The following is a 16,093-nucleotide window of genomic DNA, read 5'->3' on the forward strand; positions in this document are numbered from 1 at the left end:
TATGTGGCTAGAGCGCTGAAGTTCTACGTGGACCGCACGAAGAGTTTTCGGAAGACGTCACAACTTTTTGTGAACTTTGGACCTGTCAATCAGGGGAAGGCTCTCTCGAAGGCTTCCATTTCCAGATGGCTCTCCGGCTGTATCATGTACTGCTATCGGTTGGCAAACCGACCGCTGCCTGGCCGTCCGAGAGCCCATTCCACCAGAGCGATCGCAGCTACCACGGCGTTCCTTTCTGGTGTGCCCTTGCTAGACATCTGCAGGGCTGCTAAGTGGAGGTCGACGCACACCTTCACGAAATTCTACTGCGTCGATCGGGATTCCAGGGAGGAGTCCAGGGTCGGCCAGGCAGTGCTGCGCAACGTGTTCGCCTAAGGTGAGCCTGGTGAGGAGGTAAGAAATGCTTAATGTTGAGCCTTTGCCACCTCCTGTGGTTGTGCATGTGTGTACTGCTATGTATTCTTTTATTCATGAGCATGTGAATCCATGCCAGACCCCATGCTGGAGAAGGAACAAGTTACTTACCTGTAACTGTTGTTCTCCAGCATGGGTCTGGCATGGATTTACATGCGAACCCTCCCGCCTACCCCTCTGCGGCTCTTCACTTGGTCATACTGCCTCTTCACGTGCTACCAAATCTGAAGATGGCTGCCAGAGGCGGGGCTTAGGGAGATGGCAGTCATTGGCTGTGGTCAGTATGACGCAGAGATCAGTGATTGGTTACTACTACGAAAGACAGATCAGAAACGAAACTGATACTGATTTTTCTTTACCGAGGATTCCCAGCCTGACGACAGGGAATATTCATGAGCATGTGAATCCATGCCAGACCCATGCGGGAGAACAACAGTTACAGGTAAGTAACTTGTTCCTTCCTCTTTGTTTTAGGAGCTCTGGATTTGGGGCGGGCGTGGCAGAAGACTGGATGCAGGCTGCAGGCACGGTGAGTGTTAAGCTGCTGGATGCAGAATAACGCGAAGCGTGTGTTGCTGGTCGGGCGTGGTTTAAATAGCCTCAAAAGTAGTCCCAGGTAAGAAGTCCCTAGAACCACACCTGAGTAAAAAATAGTCCCTGTAGAAAAATAGTCCCTTTCAGACTTCATGTTTGATGGGAGTCATTTGCAGCATGGTCTGCCTGAGGTAAGTAATGACTATTAGCCTGGCGCCTAAGGTGCCAGGACTGAACCCAGATAGCCCCTAGCCGGGGCTGCTGAGGTTTTACTAAATGTCTAGATGCCTGCTCCCGGGGCTGATGGGCTTGGTCCGGATGCCTGGGGGTAGGCATCATGACACCAGTTTCTGAAGTTGTGGGGATTAGTTCCGGGGGAAAAAGATGGGTTCTTGAAGACCGGAGAGAAGGGCCTAGTCCCAGGCGATCAGAGTGTGTTTGGTTGTTAATAGCAGGTTGTTCCAGCCCTGCCGTAGCGGGGCTGGGATGTGTGGGAGAAAGCACAGGGGAAGGGGTAGCCGGGATTCTTCTATCTCCACCCATCTAGGGCGCCCAGCAGTCATTGGCCAAGCATGAGTATTGGCTAGCTGAGCCACAATTTGGTAGCTCTGTAGGGATTCCCAGTCCACCCAGCCGTGCGTCACCCAACATTGCTTTGAGGGGCTTTCTTGCCCCTCCAGATGAATTGGAGCAGTTTCTTCTGGAGCCCCTGAAGGGCAGCCGGCGGGCTTGTTATGGGTAGGGCGAAACAGGCATACAGCAGTCTAGGGATGAGATTCATCTTACTGGCCGTGATATGCCCCATCTAAGAGATCTCCTACGACGCCCACCTCTTCAAGTCTTCTTCCTAATCGTGGAAAAGCGGGGGGAAATTTGCCTGGTATACTGTCTTGGGGTCTGCAGGGATTTGGTCTCCCAGATGGGGAATCATTTTCTCCTTCCATTGAATGGGACATAGTGGAACCTCGGTGTTACGGTCACCTAGGGACAGGGCCACTGATTTTTTTAAAGTTAATAGAGAAGCCTATGACCTGTTGGGTGGGGCCAATCTGGGGCCTTTGATATTTACGTTGGCTCTAATTCGCTGGGCAAAAGGTTCCATAACCAAAGCAAAAAGCAGTGGGGACAGCGGGCAGCCCTGCCTGGTCCTGCAGGTTGGAAAGATCGGATTGGAGAACGCCATTGACCCTAAGAGTTTTCGGGGCTTGATAGTTGGCCAGGACCCTCTTCTGGAACGCAGGCCCAAAGCGGAAGGCTTCCAGGGTTTGACACATGAAGGCCCAGTCCACTCTGTCAAACGCCTTGGTGGCGTCCAGGGCCATCAGCACCAGTTGTTGGGAGTTACGCACGGTGAGGTCGACCAGATCCAGGGTTCTGCGGATATTATCCCCAGTGGATCTATTTCTGATAAAGCCTGACTGATCTGGATGGATTATTTCGGGTGGAATGGGAGACAGGCGGTTGGGCGGAATTATAGAATAGATGTTGGCGTCTGTAGGAGGCCGGGTCTTTGAGGTCTTTCTCCGGTTTGGGTAGCAGGATCGTGATGGATTCCAGCATCGAGGGGGTGACAGTGCCCGATTCCCTGAAAGAGTTAAAGGGGGCTATCATGGGAGCAATTAGCTGTGGTCGAAAGATTTTATAGAACCTGCTGGAAAACCCATCAAGGCCAGGCGCTCGGAATTTGAGAGATTTAATAACGGCCTCTATTTCCTCACCCGTGATTGGACCGTCTAGGTCTTCTGAGTCCTTCAGGTGAGGTAGAGCTGCCTTCTGCAGATATTTCCTTTGTTCACTTCGGTCTCTGGGGGTTGCGGTCATCACCTGAGCCAGGTGAGCCGCTGCCAGTTGATGTTTCTCCTGTTCCGCATATTGCACAATGCCATGGTGGTCCCGCAGACCGATAATTGTGGTGTTCCGCCTCGCTTTGGCTAGTTTAATCACTAGTAGTTTATTTGCTTTATTATTTTTGCCATAATAGAACTGTTTAGTTTTGGCCAGGAGATGAGACGTATGTTTAGCGTAGAGGGCCTCCATTTTATTGCGGGCAACTCAGAGGGCCTGCTGCGTCTTCGGGGACCAGCCTTTCAGTTTGTGTTTTCTTTCAGCGTCCCGGGGTTGTTCTTCAATGGATAGGCTGGTTTGTCGCCTGGATTTGTGGTATGCCACGCCTTGTGCAATCAATTCCCCTCGGACCATCGCCTTCATGGCATCCCAGGTGTTCGCCGGTGAGGTGTCTTCGTTCAGATTTTCTTTGAAGAAGTTTCGAATAGTGATGGCACCTGAGTCTCTTGGGGGCATGTCATTGAGTATCGGGTCGATTAAGGCCCAGCGACGTGGTAAGTGTGGAGCTGGTTGGTGTGCTTGGAGTTCCAGTGCCACCAGAACATGGTCAAATAGGGTTCTCGTCCCAGTAGAAACTTCCTTGACATAAGTCAGTAGTTATGGCGATGTCAAGAGGAGGTTGATTCTTGAGAAGGTCCTATGAACATAGGAACAGAACAAGAAATGCCACTCTGTGGGGTGAAGCACCCTCCACAAGTCCACCACCTCAAGCGTTCTGAAAAAGCATACGAGGCCCAGAGCCGTATTGAAATCTTTGGGAAAAGGAGGGTGTGAATTGTTGTTCGTGGTGTCTGGGACCCCATTAAAGTCAACTCCGATCACTATCTGGCCTTCTGAGAAGGAAAAGAGGGTCGTGCCCAAGGAGTCATAGAAGGCGGACTGCCCCACGTTGGGGGCATATACAGAAACAAACGTATAGCAAGAGGCATTTGATAGCGACGTAGCAGCCTTCAGGGCACAGTTTTGTGTCTAGGACCTGCGGGTTCAGACCTTTCCCAAAAGGAATCGCTGTCCCCCCTTTTTTGGTGCCATCGGAAGCTAAGAACTGCAGCGGGAAGTATTTGGACCTAAGACTCCCAAAGTCTGATGGAAGCAAGTGGGTCTCTTGTAACGAAGCCACTTCAGCGGCTTCATCCAGGAGACGTTGAATAATCGATTTGCATTTGATGGGAGAGTTTAGACCCTTAACATTAAGGGAGACAAATCGTAAAGTTCGGCAATCTGGGGCAGCATTTGCATCCGCAGGGGAGTCTGGGCAGGGAGTCTGCGACAGGCTAGGATCAGCTGTCACTGTAAGGGAGCCATAGCTGGAAATCCAAGGCAGCGTGGCTCTGGGTAAGTGCAAGGAGGCAGGGGACTGTAGAGTTGCAGTTACAGCCCCGAAGTGCGTGGTAGGCCTGGAGGCAGTGCAGAGGAGACTGGTCATAGAGGAGCATGGTACCCAGTGAGACTCTGAAGGTAGCCAAGCAAGCAGTCGGCGCCGCAGACAGGTAGGTCAGCAGGGGAGGTAGAGAGAGACAGCAGAGGCGAAAGAAGGAAGATCTTGAGCTGCTTTCAGAACTTCAGGTGGTCTGGCTCAAGTTTGAGAGGGGCAGGGAGGCCATTCCAGAGGGAACATCTGCAGAGGAGAGAGATCTACCCCCCATTCTCTGCCTGGAGAAGCATATGATCCTGAGTTATATGATTTGATTATTTATAACGTGCTTACTACCCAGAGGTTTCTAAGAGCGGACCCGCGGATCGAACTGCTGTTGTTCAGTGCCGTCTTGATTCCAAGGCAAGCATGTTGCCCCTGAGCTATCCTCACAAGCCAAGTTGGAGGTAGCCGAGTGAAGGGCTCAAGAAGGAAGGTATTTTGGAAGATGGAGTTGAATGAAGTACGGGCTCTGGCCCCAGAAAGCCTTGTGGACAATGCAGAGGATCTTGAACTTGACCCTTGCAGCCAACAGGAGCCAGTGGAGAGATTTCAGTGCTTGAGAGATGCTGTCCCTGGGCTTGAGGCCAAGGCTAAGTGTCAGTCCTGTGATGAATTAGTTGCAGAGGGCGGAGAGTAGAGGAAGGCATATTGTGAAGAGGCTGTTGCAGTAGTACAGCCTAGAGAGAACCAAGGCTCTAGAGACCGTGAGCTTCTGGGGGAAAGAGAAAAGGAAGAATCCCTCCGAGGGTTCCATGTAATAATGTCCCTGCAAAAAGGTTGCCATACAATTGCAGTTTTTTGCTGGGACATTATTCCATTGAACATGACGGGGACACCCCCGAACCCCTTCTTTTCCCAAGGGGAGTGGCGGACACACCCACAACCCCCGCTCACCTTGACCCCCTATATATGGTCACTATATACAATGTTGCCACAACCTTTCCCGGTTACATTATGTATGGCGACCATATGTATGCGGATATTACCTGATGCCCCTCTGAGGAGGTGCAGCTGGTAGTGGGCCTTCTTGGCAAGGTCTGTGATGTGCGGAGGGGAGAGCGTGGAGTCCAAGATGACATCAAAGTTTGCCTTGCAGGAAGGTGAAGGAAGAGGGCCCAAGGAGGGCGGCCAGAGTTGAAAGTAGGAAAGCGGGAGCAGGGGTCCCAATTTGAAGGATATCAGTCTTACTGGCATTAAGGCGGAGGTTGTTGGAGGCACACCAATCCTGAACCGTGGATAGACAGTCAGGAATGAGTGAAAGAGGAGGCTGAGGGGAGCCTGAAAGAGAGCCGAGTGTCATCCGCATAACATTGAAAGTTGGAGGAGAAGATAGAGATCAGGTGGGCTAAAGGGGCCAAGTAGGCATTTTAGAGCCCTGGGGAACACCACATGTGGGGAGAGAGGTAGTGGAGAGAAAGGACCGAAGTTTGTAGAGTCTGTCCAGGAGGAACCAGGTTAACCACTCCAGGGCCTGATCCGTGATGCCCAGGTTCTCATGGATTTGCTTGATCAGGATTTAGTGGTTTGCCGTGTCTAAAGCAGAGGAAAGGTAAACGAGGATGAGGACAGATGAAAGGCTGGAGTCAAGATTGGAGAGCAGATCTTCACGGGTGTTCAGAAGGGTAGTTTCCCTGCCTGTGGCTGCTCTGAAGCCAGACTGATGGTCATGGAGGCAACCAACAGATTTGGTGTGAAGAGTGAGCTGGGCAGCTTTTCCAGGAGTTTGCCCAGGAAAGGAGTGATAGATATTGGGCGATAGTTTGCCAGACAGGTAGTATCGGCAGAAGGCTTTTTAAGGAGGCGGTGCACAAGGTATGATATAGGTATCGTCTACATAAATGTGGCAGGAGGGAGTGGATGAGTGCGGGGAGGGGGCGGATAAAGATATTTAAGAGGAGATAGGGATGCTTCCTGTGGGACCCCTTTTGGCATTGGGGGGGGGGGGATTCAGGGGTGTGAGGCTGCTGGAGAGCCAGTGGTCGAAGAGTTTGATGGGGGGGGTGGCCTTCCTGGAAGGAAGATTACTGGTAGTGAGTTGAGGGAGTTGGCCTGATCCGGGGTGATAACGACTTTGTTCCAGATTGGAATGATGATGATGAGGAGGTTGGTGGTGGCTCGGCGTGGCCTTGGGAGGGATCCGGGTGTGAAGATGGTAAGGAGAAGATTTATGAGTGATCTGCATGTTAGGGTGCGTGGAGACAGAGTGGATATGATGTTTGTTGTCTCTGAAAACTGCATTAGGGGTGTGACCTGCAGTGTGGGTGGGTAGAGAAATGCGTTGTCCGGTTGAAAGCTTCTAGGTTATCTGTGTGGGAGCGGATCATGTGGTTTGAAGGGGAGTCAAACGAGATGTTGAAATCACCTAGAATGGTGAGTGCTGAATGTAGGTTGAAGGTAGTTGACAGAGCGTCGCTGAGTGTGTCTGTGAAGTTTGTTTTGTAGCCACGGTTCTATGGGAGGTGGAGGGTGAGAGTTGCAATTTTACAAGTAGCGATTCATAATCTGTGGTGCTGGCTAAGGTGTTCTTAATGAGCATTGGCATTTGGTCTTTGTGTAGGATGGCTCGGAACCCACCTTTTCTTGATCTGTTCTGAACAGTCAGGTTGTAGCCAGGGGGAGGGCCTTGTGTGCAATGGTTTCATAGTCCTCAGCAAACCAGGTCACTGTGATGAAAAGGATGCCTGGGTTTTTGTCATAGATAATGCCAAAGATGTTAAAATTGTTTTTCGAACCCGACCTGGTGTTGATGCGAATGCAAGAGATTTGGTGTGATATGGGGAGGGGGCGAGTTTGTCCTGTTGGAGAGGGAGTCATGGTGTGTGTTGCAGATGAGGGCTGTGTTGGAACGCATGAGCTTGCCCGGGCTATGGTGGGAATTGTTAAAGGAGTGGAGATGGAGGGGGGGAGTGGCAGTGGCGGCAGTGGTGGTGGGCTGAGGTAATTGGTTGGCCATTGTAGGGCATGGGGCGTGGAGGTGGACAAAAGGGGAGGAGGGGGAAGTTCGCTAAGATCGGGTAGGGGACAGGAGAGGAAGTTTGGGCAATATAGCGAGGGGGAAAAGATGGGGATCTGGGGTGGGGCACTGGTGATGCGAAGTGAGGCTTTCGGGTGGCCCACAGGGCGTGGGGGGCTGTTGAGGTCAGTGTGTTGGCCAGGGCTGCCCTTGCAGCACTAAGAGCAGGGAAGCAAGAGGTGTGGGGGGTGGGCATGTTCGGGAGAGATGAGACTCACAGGCAGAGGTGAAGAGGTAGTGGGGGGGGTGGAGTGGGACTGGGTAAGAGGGTGGTGCGTGATTCTCAGCGTGTCGGTGTTTTCAACTCTAGCTTCCTAACTTGCCGATCTGGCTTCGGCGGAGCAAGATCTACATGGAGGTTTGTGTTGGGGAGGGGGCAAGGGGGTTGGACAAGGGTGGCAGTGGGGCATATACCCAGAGTGTTGAAGGAGGAGGAAGGGGCTGCGTGACGGGGAGGAGGTTTGGCTGTGCGTGGAGGGGAGGAGGCCTGATCATGAGGGCACAGCTGGCCAATAGTACCTGTAGTTAAAAAGACCAGTGGGCGGGACGGGGGGTGTTGAGGGGTGTGCACCTAGATTTAAGTGGGGAAAAGGTGCCTCCATTTGAGATACAGCAAGTAAGTATAAAGCACCTAGATTTGAGATGCCTGGAAAGTTGGAAAACGTGCCTAAATTTGAGATACAGCAGTAAGTAGGAAACACTTAGATTTTAGATACCTGGCAAGGTGGAAAAGAATGCCTACATTTGAGATGCAACAGTAAATGGAGAACCACCTACACTTGGGACACAGCAGTGATTGGAAAATTACTTACTAGCTGGCTAACATCAGTGTGCTGTGCTATGTAAAGTAATAAGATTGGTAGGGTTTAAATGGAGTACAGTAATTGCTGTGCTTCCCACCCAGACCACATGAAACATGGGTGGGGAGGACGCTTCTCATTGTCTGACAAAAGATGTTTTGGACCAAACAATTCCACCTGTGTTTTGCTTGGGTTACGTTGAAGCCAGTTTGCGACCATCCAATCTCGCACGTCTTTCAGTCATTGCTTGACTTTGGGGAATGAATCTCTAAAATGCCCTAGCTTCAGAAGAATCTGGGTGTCGTCCGTGTTTGATTGAAACCCTACCTCATGGCCCCTCAGTATATCCATCAACGGTTGCATATATAAATTGAAGAGCAGGGGTGAAAGGAACAATCCCTGGGGTACCCCACATTCTTGGGGAAGGGAATCCAATGGAAAACTCCCCCATTCTCACCTGCAGCCGGGGTTCAGATAAGTCGAACCATTTAATGCCATGATCGGAGACCTTACCAACCATCTTTCAGCAATCTAAAATAATACTGTGGTCTACAGTATCGAACGCTGCGGACAGGTGTAACATGATTAGGAAGGACATCTCGCCTTCGTCAGATGCTTGAAGTAGATTATTCCATACAGCCATCTATTCCGTCTGTGCCAAATCCTGGCCGAAACATGTATTGGTAGGGGATCAAGAATATGTGGAGTACCCCTTTGAATCAAAGCACTAGATGCCACCCCTACGGTTCTCAGATTGGCTGGGCACAATTCTGTTGGCTCTGTTGAGGGGGCCCACAGTTTGCAGGTCCAGTGGTAGTTTTCTGTGTTCAGATTGGGTTTGGCTAAGCGGTGTTGTGGTTACCATCTCCGCTGAGATGGTTCCTCATGCTGGATGACCCAGACACCCAACAGACCACCCATGTCCCATGATCAGCATGCATGGGACTGGACTAATTGGTTCCACCAGCTCAACGGTCGACACACCGGTGAGGGTCTGCAGGAAAACGATCCAGAGAGGCAAGGCTTTGCCGAGACTTGGCTGGAGGCAATGCTGGAAGTCTTCAACGTTAGCCCATCTACTGTCGTCAGGCTGCAATTACAAGTAGTGGTCTTGACTTCAATGACCACCTGAAATATGGCTGCATGATTCTTCTTTTTATCCTAGATTCGATCCAGATCTCCAGTGGGCTAGATATGCATTATTCAAACTGACAAGGGCTGTCCTATCATGGACAACCTCTAGCCACACATCTGCCCAACTTCAGACATACCCCTGGCCAGATGTAGATTGAGACCGTGCAGTCCCAGCCCCCACATCCGGCATAATATTTGCACTGCCAATTTGCCTGGGAAAGGGGGTTTCTTTATATGGCACTTCCTCACATGAGAAGGCAAGAAGAAGGCCAAAGGACAGGGAAGCCAGCAAAAAGTGTAGGGGTCCAGACAGTTGGGCAGCCAGAAAACCAAATTTTGACTTTTGTTTGTACCTTAATTCTAAATTGGAAGAATGTTTTGACTGACACCTTTAGAACATTTTGCCAAGTGCATCAAATGGGGCAACTATTTCTCAAAGGCTTGAGTGCTATAGTTTGCTTGAGTTACAAGCATAATTGCCTTCTCAACCTTGTTATGCAATTGTATGTAATGAATTGTGATTTCAACCAAGATGCTGCTTGGACAGTATTGCTCGCCTGACTTCTGCACATCTCCATTAATTTTCCCCATTGGTTTCTTTTGTTGTAAATATTTGATATATAAACAGGAATAAAGCTGTATACTAGTTAAGATGCATAAGTAGGGGGTGAATTATTCTTTCCATCGAATCATTTGTCCCTTAATTCCATTTCCTGGTTCTCAAGGTGTAGAGGTGGAACTGTCTATCAGAGTGAAGCAGGCATCTTTACTTCAGTTTGATGGCGAGAACACATTGAACACTGGGAGCGGGGGTGTAATGTATAATGTTCTTTTTGTTTTTCTTAATGGACTGGCCTTTTCTCTTTCAGGGAGCCCCAGGGAATCATTGCTTGCTGTAACCCCATTCCACCCCTTGTGCGACAGCAGCTCAATGAACTGCACCTGCTCATCCTGCAGGCTCGTGAGATGCCCCTGCTTAAGGTAAGCCAGCCTTTGCTCCGACCTACTACAGTCGGTAGTGGTCGACTACCTCGTCAGCTTCCAGTATCAGACTTTTATGCAGGAACCCAGCCAATCAAACAGCCATGCAACATTCAAACTTGGTGCATTGTCAGTCCTTTCAGGACAGCCAGCTGCCCAGTTTGAACTGGATTCTCGTAGGCCGGCTGGAAGACAAAGGGCTGCCGAGCTATGGACTCCTCACTTGCTTCCTGCCTTCACAGACACGCTTGATCCTGGGCGGGCTTGACCGAGGTCTCCCGCCGGAGATAAAGTCCACACAAAGGATTTCCCCACCCTTGATGTCAAGGCAAGGAATGCTGAAATGGCGAAAAGAGAAGACCGGCCCATGTTGGTAAAATTAGCACCTATGTGTGCCTTTACCGGGGCTGTGTAACCAACCTGCAGTAAAGGTGTACTAAATTAATAAAAAGGTTCACTGCCACCAGCCATTAAAGATAGGTTTGTCCTTGTAATATGTCACATTTAGAATGAGAAAAGGGATACCCAGTATCCCCCAGCATTCCACATAAGGTGGGGGGGGGGGGGTTAAGTGAGGTGCTGGTCCCTCACCTAATAAAATGTAAAAGGATCCATAGAGCCTTTCTACCCTTGGGAACTGTAGTTTTCACAAGGTTAGCCAGAGAAAGGGGAGCCCCAAGGGCAACCCAGCAACAATAGGCAGTATGTGCCAAAAGTTGTTAGATGATAGAATTAAAAAGGCACTATACAGAGTCTTAAAAATGATACCCATAATAGTGTAAAAGACGGAGTGTGGAAAAGGGTTCCCACTCACAGAAGTATAGGGGAAAATAATCTACCAGTCCAGCAAAATTTTCTGGGGTTGACACAGGTCAGGAAGATGTATCATTGATATGAATATCTTACCTAATGAGTGTAAAAGCTTACCAATAGGGCTTAACTACCTTGAATAACCGTGTTCTTCTTAAAGTGTACCATTGTTTTTTTCCCCTTATCTGCTTAATAGAGATCTAAAACAGTCAGAGTTAATACTTGTCCTAGAGTAGCTTACTGCCCCTTTGAAAAGTATATATGTCCTTACTTACCTTGAACTGCTAGAGTTCTTACCCTAGAATTGTATTTCACACTTCTGAAAGGCATCCTTGGTTAAACTGTCTATTCCTATAATAGTAATTGTGTAATGGGTTTATATACCAATAGGTTATACTGACCTTGAATAGGTGCTGCTCTACTTAAACTGTAATATTGGTCTGTGCTTTCCCTGTATTGCTTTAGTGCACTTCTAAATAGTTCCACTAGTTTCTTACTTGTCCATGAGTAGCTTAAGGCCCCTCTAGAAAGTATACAAGTTAAGTTACTCCCTTTGAACTGTGTTTGTTTAAAGTGATATTGGTGTTGTAACTGTATCCATTCATAATCGCAGAAAGTTACATATGTTGCAAGATGTATTTGTAATAGTGTTGGTCTAATTAAGTGATTCTATAACTGAACAATATTTTAAGGTTATGACCAATAGGGTCTGCTGCCCTTGAATTACTTAAGGTATTCTAAACGTCTTACTACATTGGTTTTACTCTCCAGGAATAGCTTAATGCCATTCTGAATGTGTTACTTTAGGTTTGACTCACCTGGACTGCTTATTGTATTGTAAATAAGGCTATACTTTGGTTTGTATACCATAAGTATTGAGTTGGTTTTTATAATTGTGTTTATATATGTGATGGTAGTTGCTCTCCCAAGATTTATCTTGACCTACTTGTATTTAAACAAACCCTTTAATTTTACAATACATAGTCTATCAGTGTTTCTTTGCACTGTATGTATGCTACAATTTCTTCTCCTAAAATGAGCCTTGCTGCTCTGTCTACGCTACCAAATGTTCTAAGGTGGTACAGCCTTATACTAAGAGTGAAGTTTTGTACTGCCTCAGATATGGTTTTATGAAGCCCTTAGTTGGACTTTAGAAAACCTGTCTTAACAAAACCTCTTTGCTCTGTCTATGTTGCCCTCTTTAGAGTTTTGGCTTCCCTTTTCTTGTCAGTTGTGTTAGCCTCCCGTTAGGGTTGGTGGTTATAGTGCCCTCAGCAGTGAGTTGCACAGAAACTGCCTTAACGCTAATCTTCACCTAATTTTGGGATTTTATATTTTGGGGTTGCATAGATTCAATTTATTTAAAGACCAAACTGGTGTGGAATAATGTTTTCTTCCTTTTTTTCTCCAACCTCAGACGGAGATTCAGAGCAGCATAAAGAAGAGGGGACCAATGCCTGATCCTGAGGTAGGAGCATTTCTTCTCCTCTATAAAAATCTGTCCATCCTCCCATTCACTTAATCCCCCCCACACCCTGCTGCCTGATTTCTTTTTACCGAAAATTGACTAAGCTTTATGCACCCGACATAAGCTGATCTACCTTTGTTTGATCTGAACAAGAACAGTTTTCGTTTAGTGTATCACTGTTGCACCCATTCCTTGATACAGTCTATGGACAAGAACGGAGGCAATTCATGGAAGGAATTGCTAGCACTACTCAAAATATTTGTATATATTGAGATCCTGCAAGAGAGGTAGGAAAGTGGAATTACCACACCATCCCTACAAAAGCTAGAGATTTGATGACAAAGGTTAACTACCAGGTAGAAATGTCCTCTCTTTCCCAACTCTCGGTCCAGTCTACTTCTACGGGGTTTACCCATGCACAGGTGGGAGGGTGCTTTATTATATTGTTTTACACATACTTCATGGTTTTCCTTTTATCTTTTGGCTTCAGAGGAGTGAGAGTCTGCTGTTCGGCCCCCATGATGGATCCCAGACTGCTTTGGATGAAGCTGTGATCTTTTCAAGTACAGGTAATAGAAGAGATTATGCAGAGGGGTATCGGGGAAGACATCAGAGACTGTAATCGGGAATTTAGTTTTGAGCCAGTTTATGGGATGACGCCAGGAAATTGAGGTGGCGCGAGAGCGTATTGGTGTTTTGTTGGTTCCTTGGGAGGGGAGGTTATGGACATTGACAGGATACCATGTGAGGACAAAGGCTTGTGGTTAGTGGCAGCATGCTATTTTAGACTTGAGACCTTTTAGCAAAGGCAGGATCTACACTAACAATAGAAATGCGTTAATGGCACTGTGCCATGCGAGAACCCATATTTGAGTACTGGCACATTGCTATGTGAAGACTGGGCACATGAGGCTTGTTGCAGGCTGCCATGCCGGGACTCTGTGTGCTAAAAGGGGCCGAGGATTAGTGTCAGATTGCAGAGTAAGAATCAGGACAGTCGTGCACTGGTTCGATGATTGAGGTTTTGGGATATTGCCAGTATTTCATATGCAATAACTAGGCCGGGTCATGTGTTCTGGTGAGGATAATGGTTGTGGACAAGTGTAGTGTGTATAAAGACCCATTTCTTAGATATTTTCCTGCAGCTTCAACTAGAACACAGCAAACCTTTCACCAGAGTGGGCGCCTTGCAAAATCTTCGGGATGCCTTGACGCATCTACTCCTATACACTGGGTTTTAAAACTGAAACCATATATAGCTTGTACCACACCACATGATCTTTTCCTTTTTTCTACACACACTCTGCATGCTTCATGTTCGTTCGCTACGTTTTCTGTTGCAAAACTTGCAAAGACTCAGAACGCACAGATTCTCGGGTCTGGTTCTGAGCATCATGGACTGGTTGTTCCCACTGCACCAGGAGTCAAAGCACTGACAAGGGCCTTCTTGAAATCAAGACAGAGGAGGAGGTTTCACTGGGGGGTTTGCTGGAGACACTGCTTGTCCGCTGCAACGGTCATCACTGGGCTGCCCTTCTTTTTAGAGGTTTTGGCTCCACCAATGATCTGCTGAATGGATGCAGGAGTCCTCCTTTTATCCAGGATTTGGACTGAAGTTGCCTCCGGGTCCATCAATGTTAAGGATCGTCACCATTCAAACTGGCCGGGCCTGTCTAATCATGGGCAGACACTTGCCAAACATTCTGGCCAGCGACAGACAATGTGTGACCAGGTGGGACCAAATAGCGCTAGCCCTCACAGACCGCCACTTTGCCTGGCAAAGCAGAGGCTTTGCCCAAGAAAGGGCTTTCCATGTATGACATTTCTGGACCTGAGAGGACCGGAATGCCAAAGGACTGGCAAGAATCTTGTGGCGCAGCCATTTTAGCGTATATTATATACTGACATTATGCAGTAAAATGCAAATATGCACAAGTAAAAAGCCAAAAAAGGTAGTAAAATATCCACTGTCAACAGCCCATCCTGGGCTCGTTTTATTTGTAACCACAAAGTTACAAAAGACAACGTTTTAAGGATACAAAGTATCCTAACCCCATTTCACTTTAAGGTGATGTGTGCAGCTAAATTCACCTAAGGAGGCAGTCTCACAGTACTGATAGTGTTAGGGACTGATCACTTTCCCAATATAAATAAGCACAATGCATGGAAAGTAAAGCATATAAGGCTTTACTTGGCTCCAAAAAATCAGGACAGCAGCTAAGCAATGGCAAAAAGAAAGGGTGTCCCATAGTGGGGTATGGGAGGAAAGCGGCAAAAAGAAAATATTTCGTAACAAGCGGAAAAAGAGCAGTGTTTAGCTCCCAATGGGGAAATGGGATAGAAGGGCACCTGTAGAACCGATTACCACAGTGACCCCTTAGAGTTATTATCATGAAAAATTCACTAATCCAGGGTCCAGAGGTGAATATGTAGGGTTTGTTTCCAGAAAGTCAGTTCCCAGAAGGTGAAACAACCTGTTAACTAAAGGCTTCTTTTTAAAGGGTGAAGGATCCGGTCACTCAGGGCTTTGCATCGTGAGCCAAAGAAGACCCGGATCGGCCAAACAAAAAATGGTTCCTCATAGGAGTGGGTCCCACCATCCAGAAGCAAAATCAACAGCGATGGCTGTAGGAGGATGGAGAAAACTGCTTATGGTAGACCCTGACAGATGTGAGGGGTCAGAAAGGAAAACCGGACACAAAGTTGTCATGTTTTTGGTTAAAGACTTTCATTTAAATGAAAATGGGTTGGGAAACTGCCTCTCTTAACCCTATGCTAAAGAGGAGCTTCTTTGCCAAAAAAAACAAAAATTAATGATCTGTATGTGTCAGGGTGTCAATAACTGAAAAGCCGTCCTTGTGTCCAAAACGTCCTATCCTGACCCCCTCACTACAAACAAAACAAAGTGTCCAAGGAAATGTCTTCAACCTGATATTGGCAAAAAAAGTGCTCACAACTGAATATTAGAATAACTTCTCCAGCATTGGGGTCTGGTATGGACTCACATGCTCATGAATAGTACTAGTTGTTGGGCTGGGAATCCTCAGTAAAAAAGAAAAGCAGTTTAACTTTAGCCTGAAAACTGCATTTCTCCTCTATAGCCGATCACGGTCCTTTGGATCATACTGACCCCATCGAATGACAGTCTCCCTAATCTCCACCCCTGGTGGCCATCTTCAGATTTTTAACCCAAGTTTCAGTGTTGGTAGTCCTCTCGGCTTGCTCTTCGAGTATTTTGCTACTTTGTTTTAGTTTTTTTTCAGATAAAATGTGGATCTTTTTCTCCAACTTTTTTCACTGTAGATCGAGTAACTGCAGCAGGGACCCATTGTCGGTGAAGATCTACTTTTATTGCCAGATCGTCTCTTCAAGTTTTGGACGGGCCCAAGCTTGAGCCTACTTCGCACCTCGTTGATGTCTGAGAAGAAGTGGAGTCTCTTCAAGCTCTGTGAGAAATGTGGATTATGGGACGTAGGATCGGCACCTCAAGTGCCTATATTACCTGCTTCCAGACAACGGCGAGGATGGATGTGAGATTTGCTGCAGATTCCCGGCTAATAGGAAGCAGGACCATTATCGAAGGTTGGTGGCGTGGCTCAAAGAGGGGAAGGGCTCTGACTCTGCCTCAGATAGCAGTCATGCCACATCCAGGGTCGGCCAGTACTATGAGCATGCTC

The 16,093-nt window shown here is 47.8% G+C and overlaps 1 protein-coding gene across 2 annotated transcripts in view; it reads left to right on the forward strand.

Moving 5' to 3' along the window:
• Positions 1-16,093, forward strand: part of EXOSC10 (exosome component 10) — a 1,010,963-nt gene that overhangs the window by 616,111 nt on the left and 378,759 nt on the right. For both annotated transcript variants that reach the window (XM_069609938.1, XM_069609939.1), the window contains 3 exons: positions 10,027-10,138; positions 12,366-12,416; positions 12,907-12,985. In XM_069609938.1, the coding sequence (XP_069466039.1) occupies positions 10,027-10,138; positions 12,366-12,416; positions 12,907-12,985 (242 nt within the window). The remainder of the gene's footprint in view (positions 1-10,026; positions 10,139-12,365; positions 12,417-12,906; positions 12,986-16,093) is intronic.

The sequence above is a fragment of the Ambystoma mexicanum genome, chromosome 8, assembly GCF_040938575.1.
Source record: "Ambystoma mexicanum isolate Mex_15411 chromosome 8, UKY_AmexF1_1, whole genome shotgun sequence".
Taxonomy (NCBI): Eukaryota; Metazoa; Chordata; class Amphibia; order Caudata; family Ambystomatidae; genus Ambystoma; species Ambystoma mexicanum.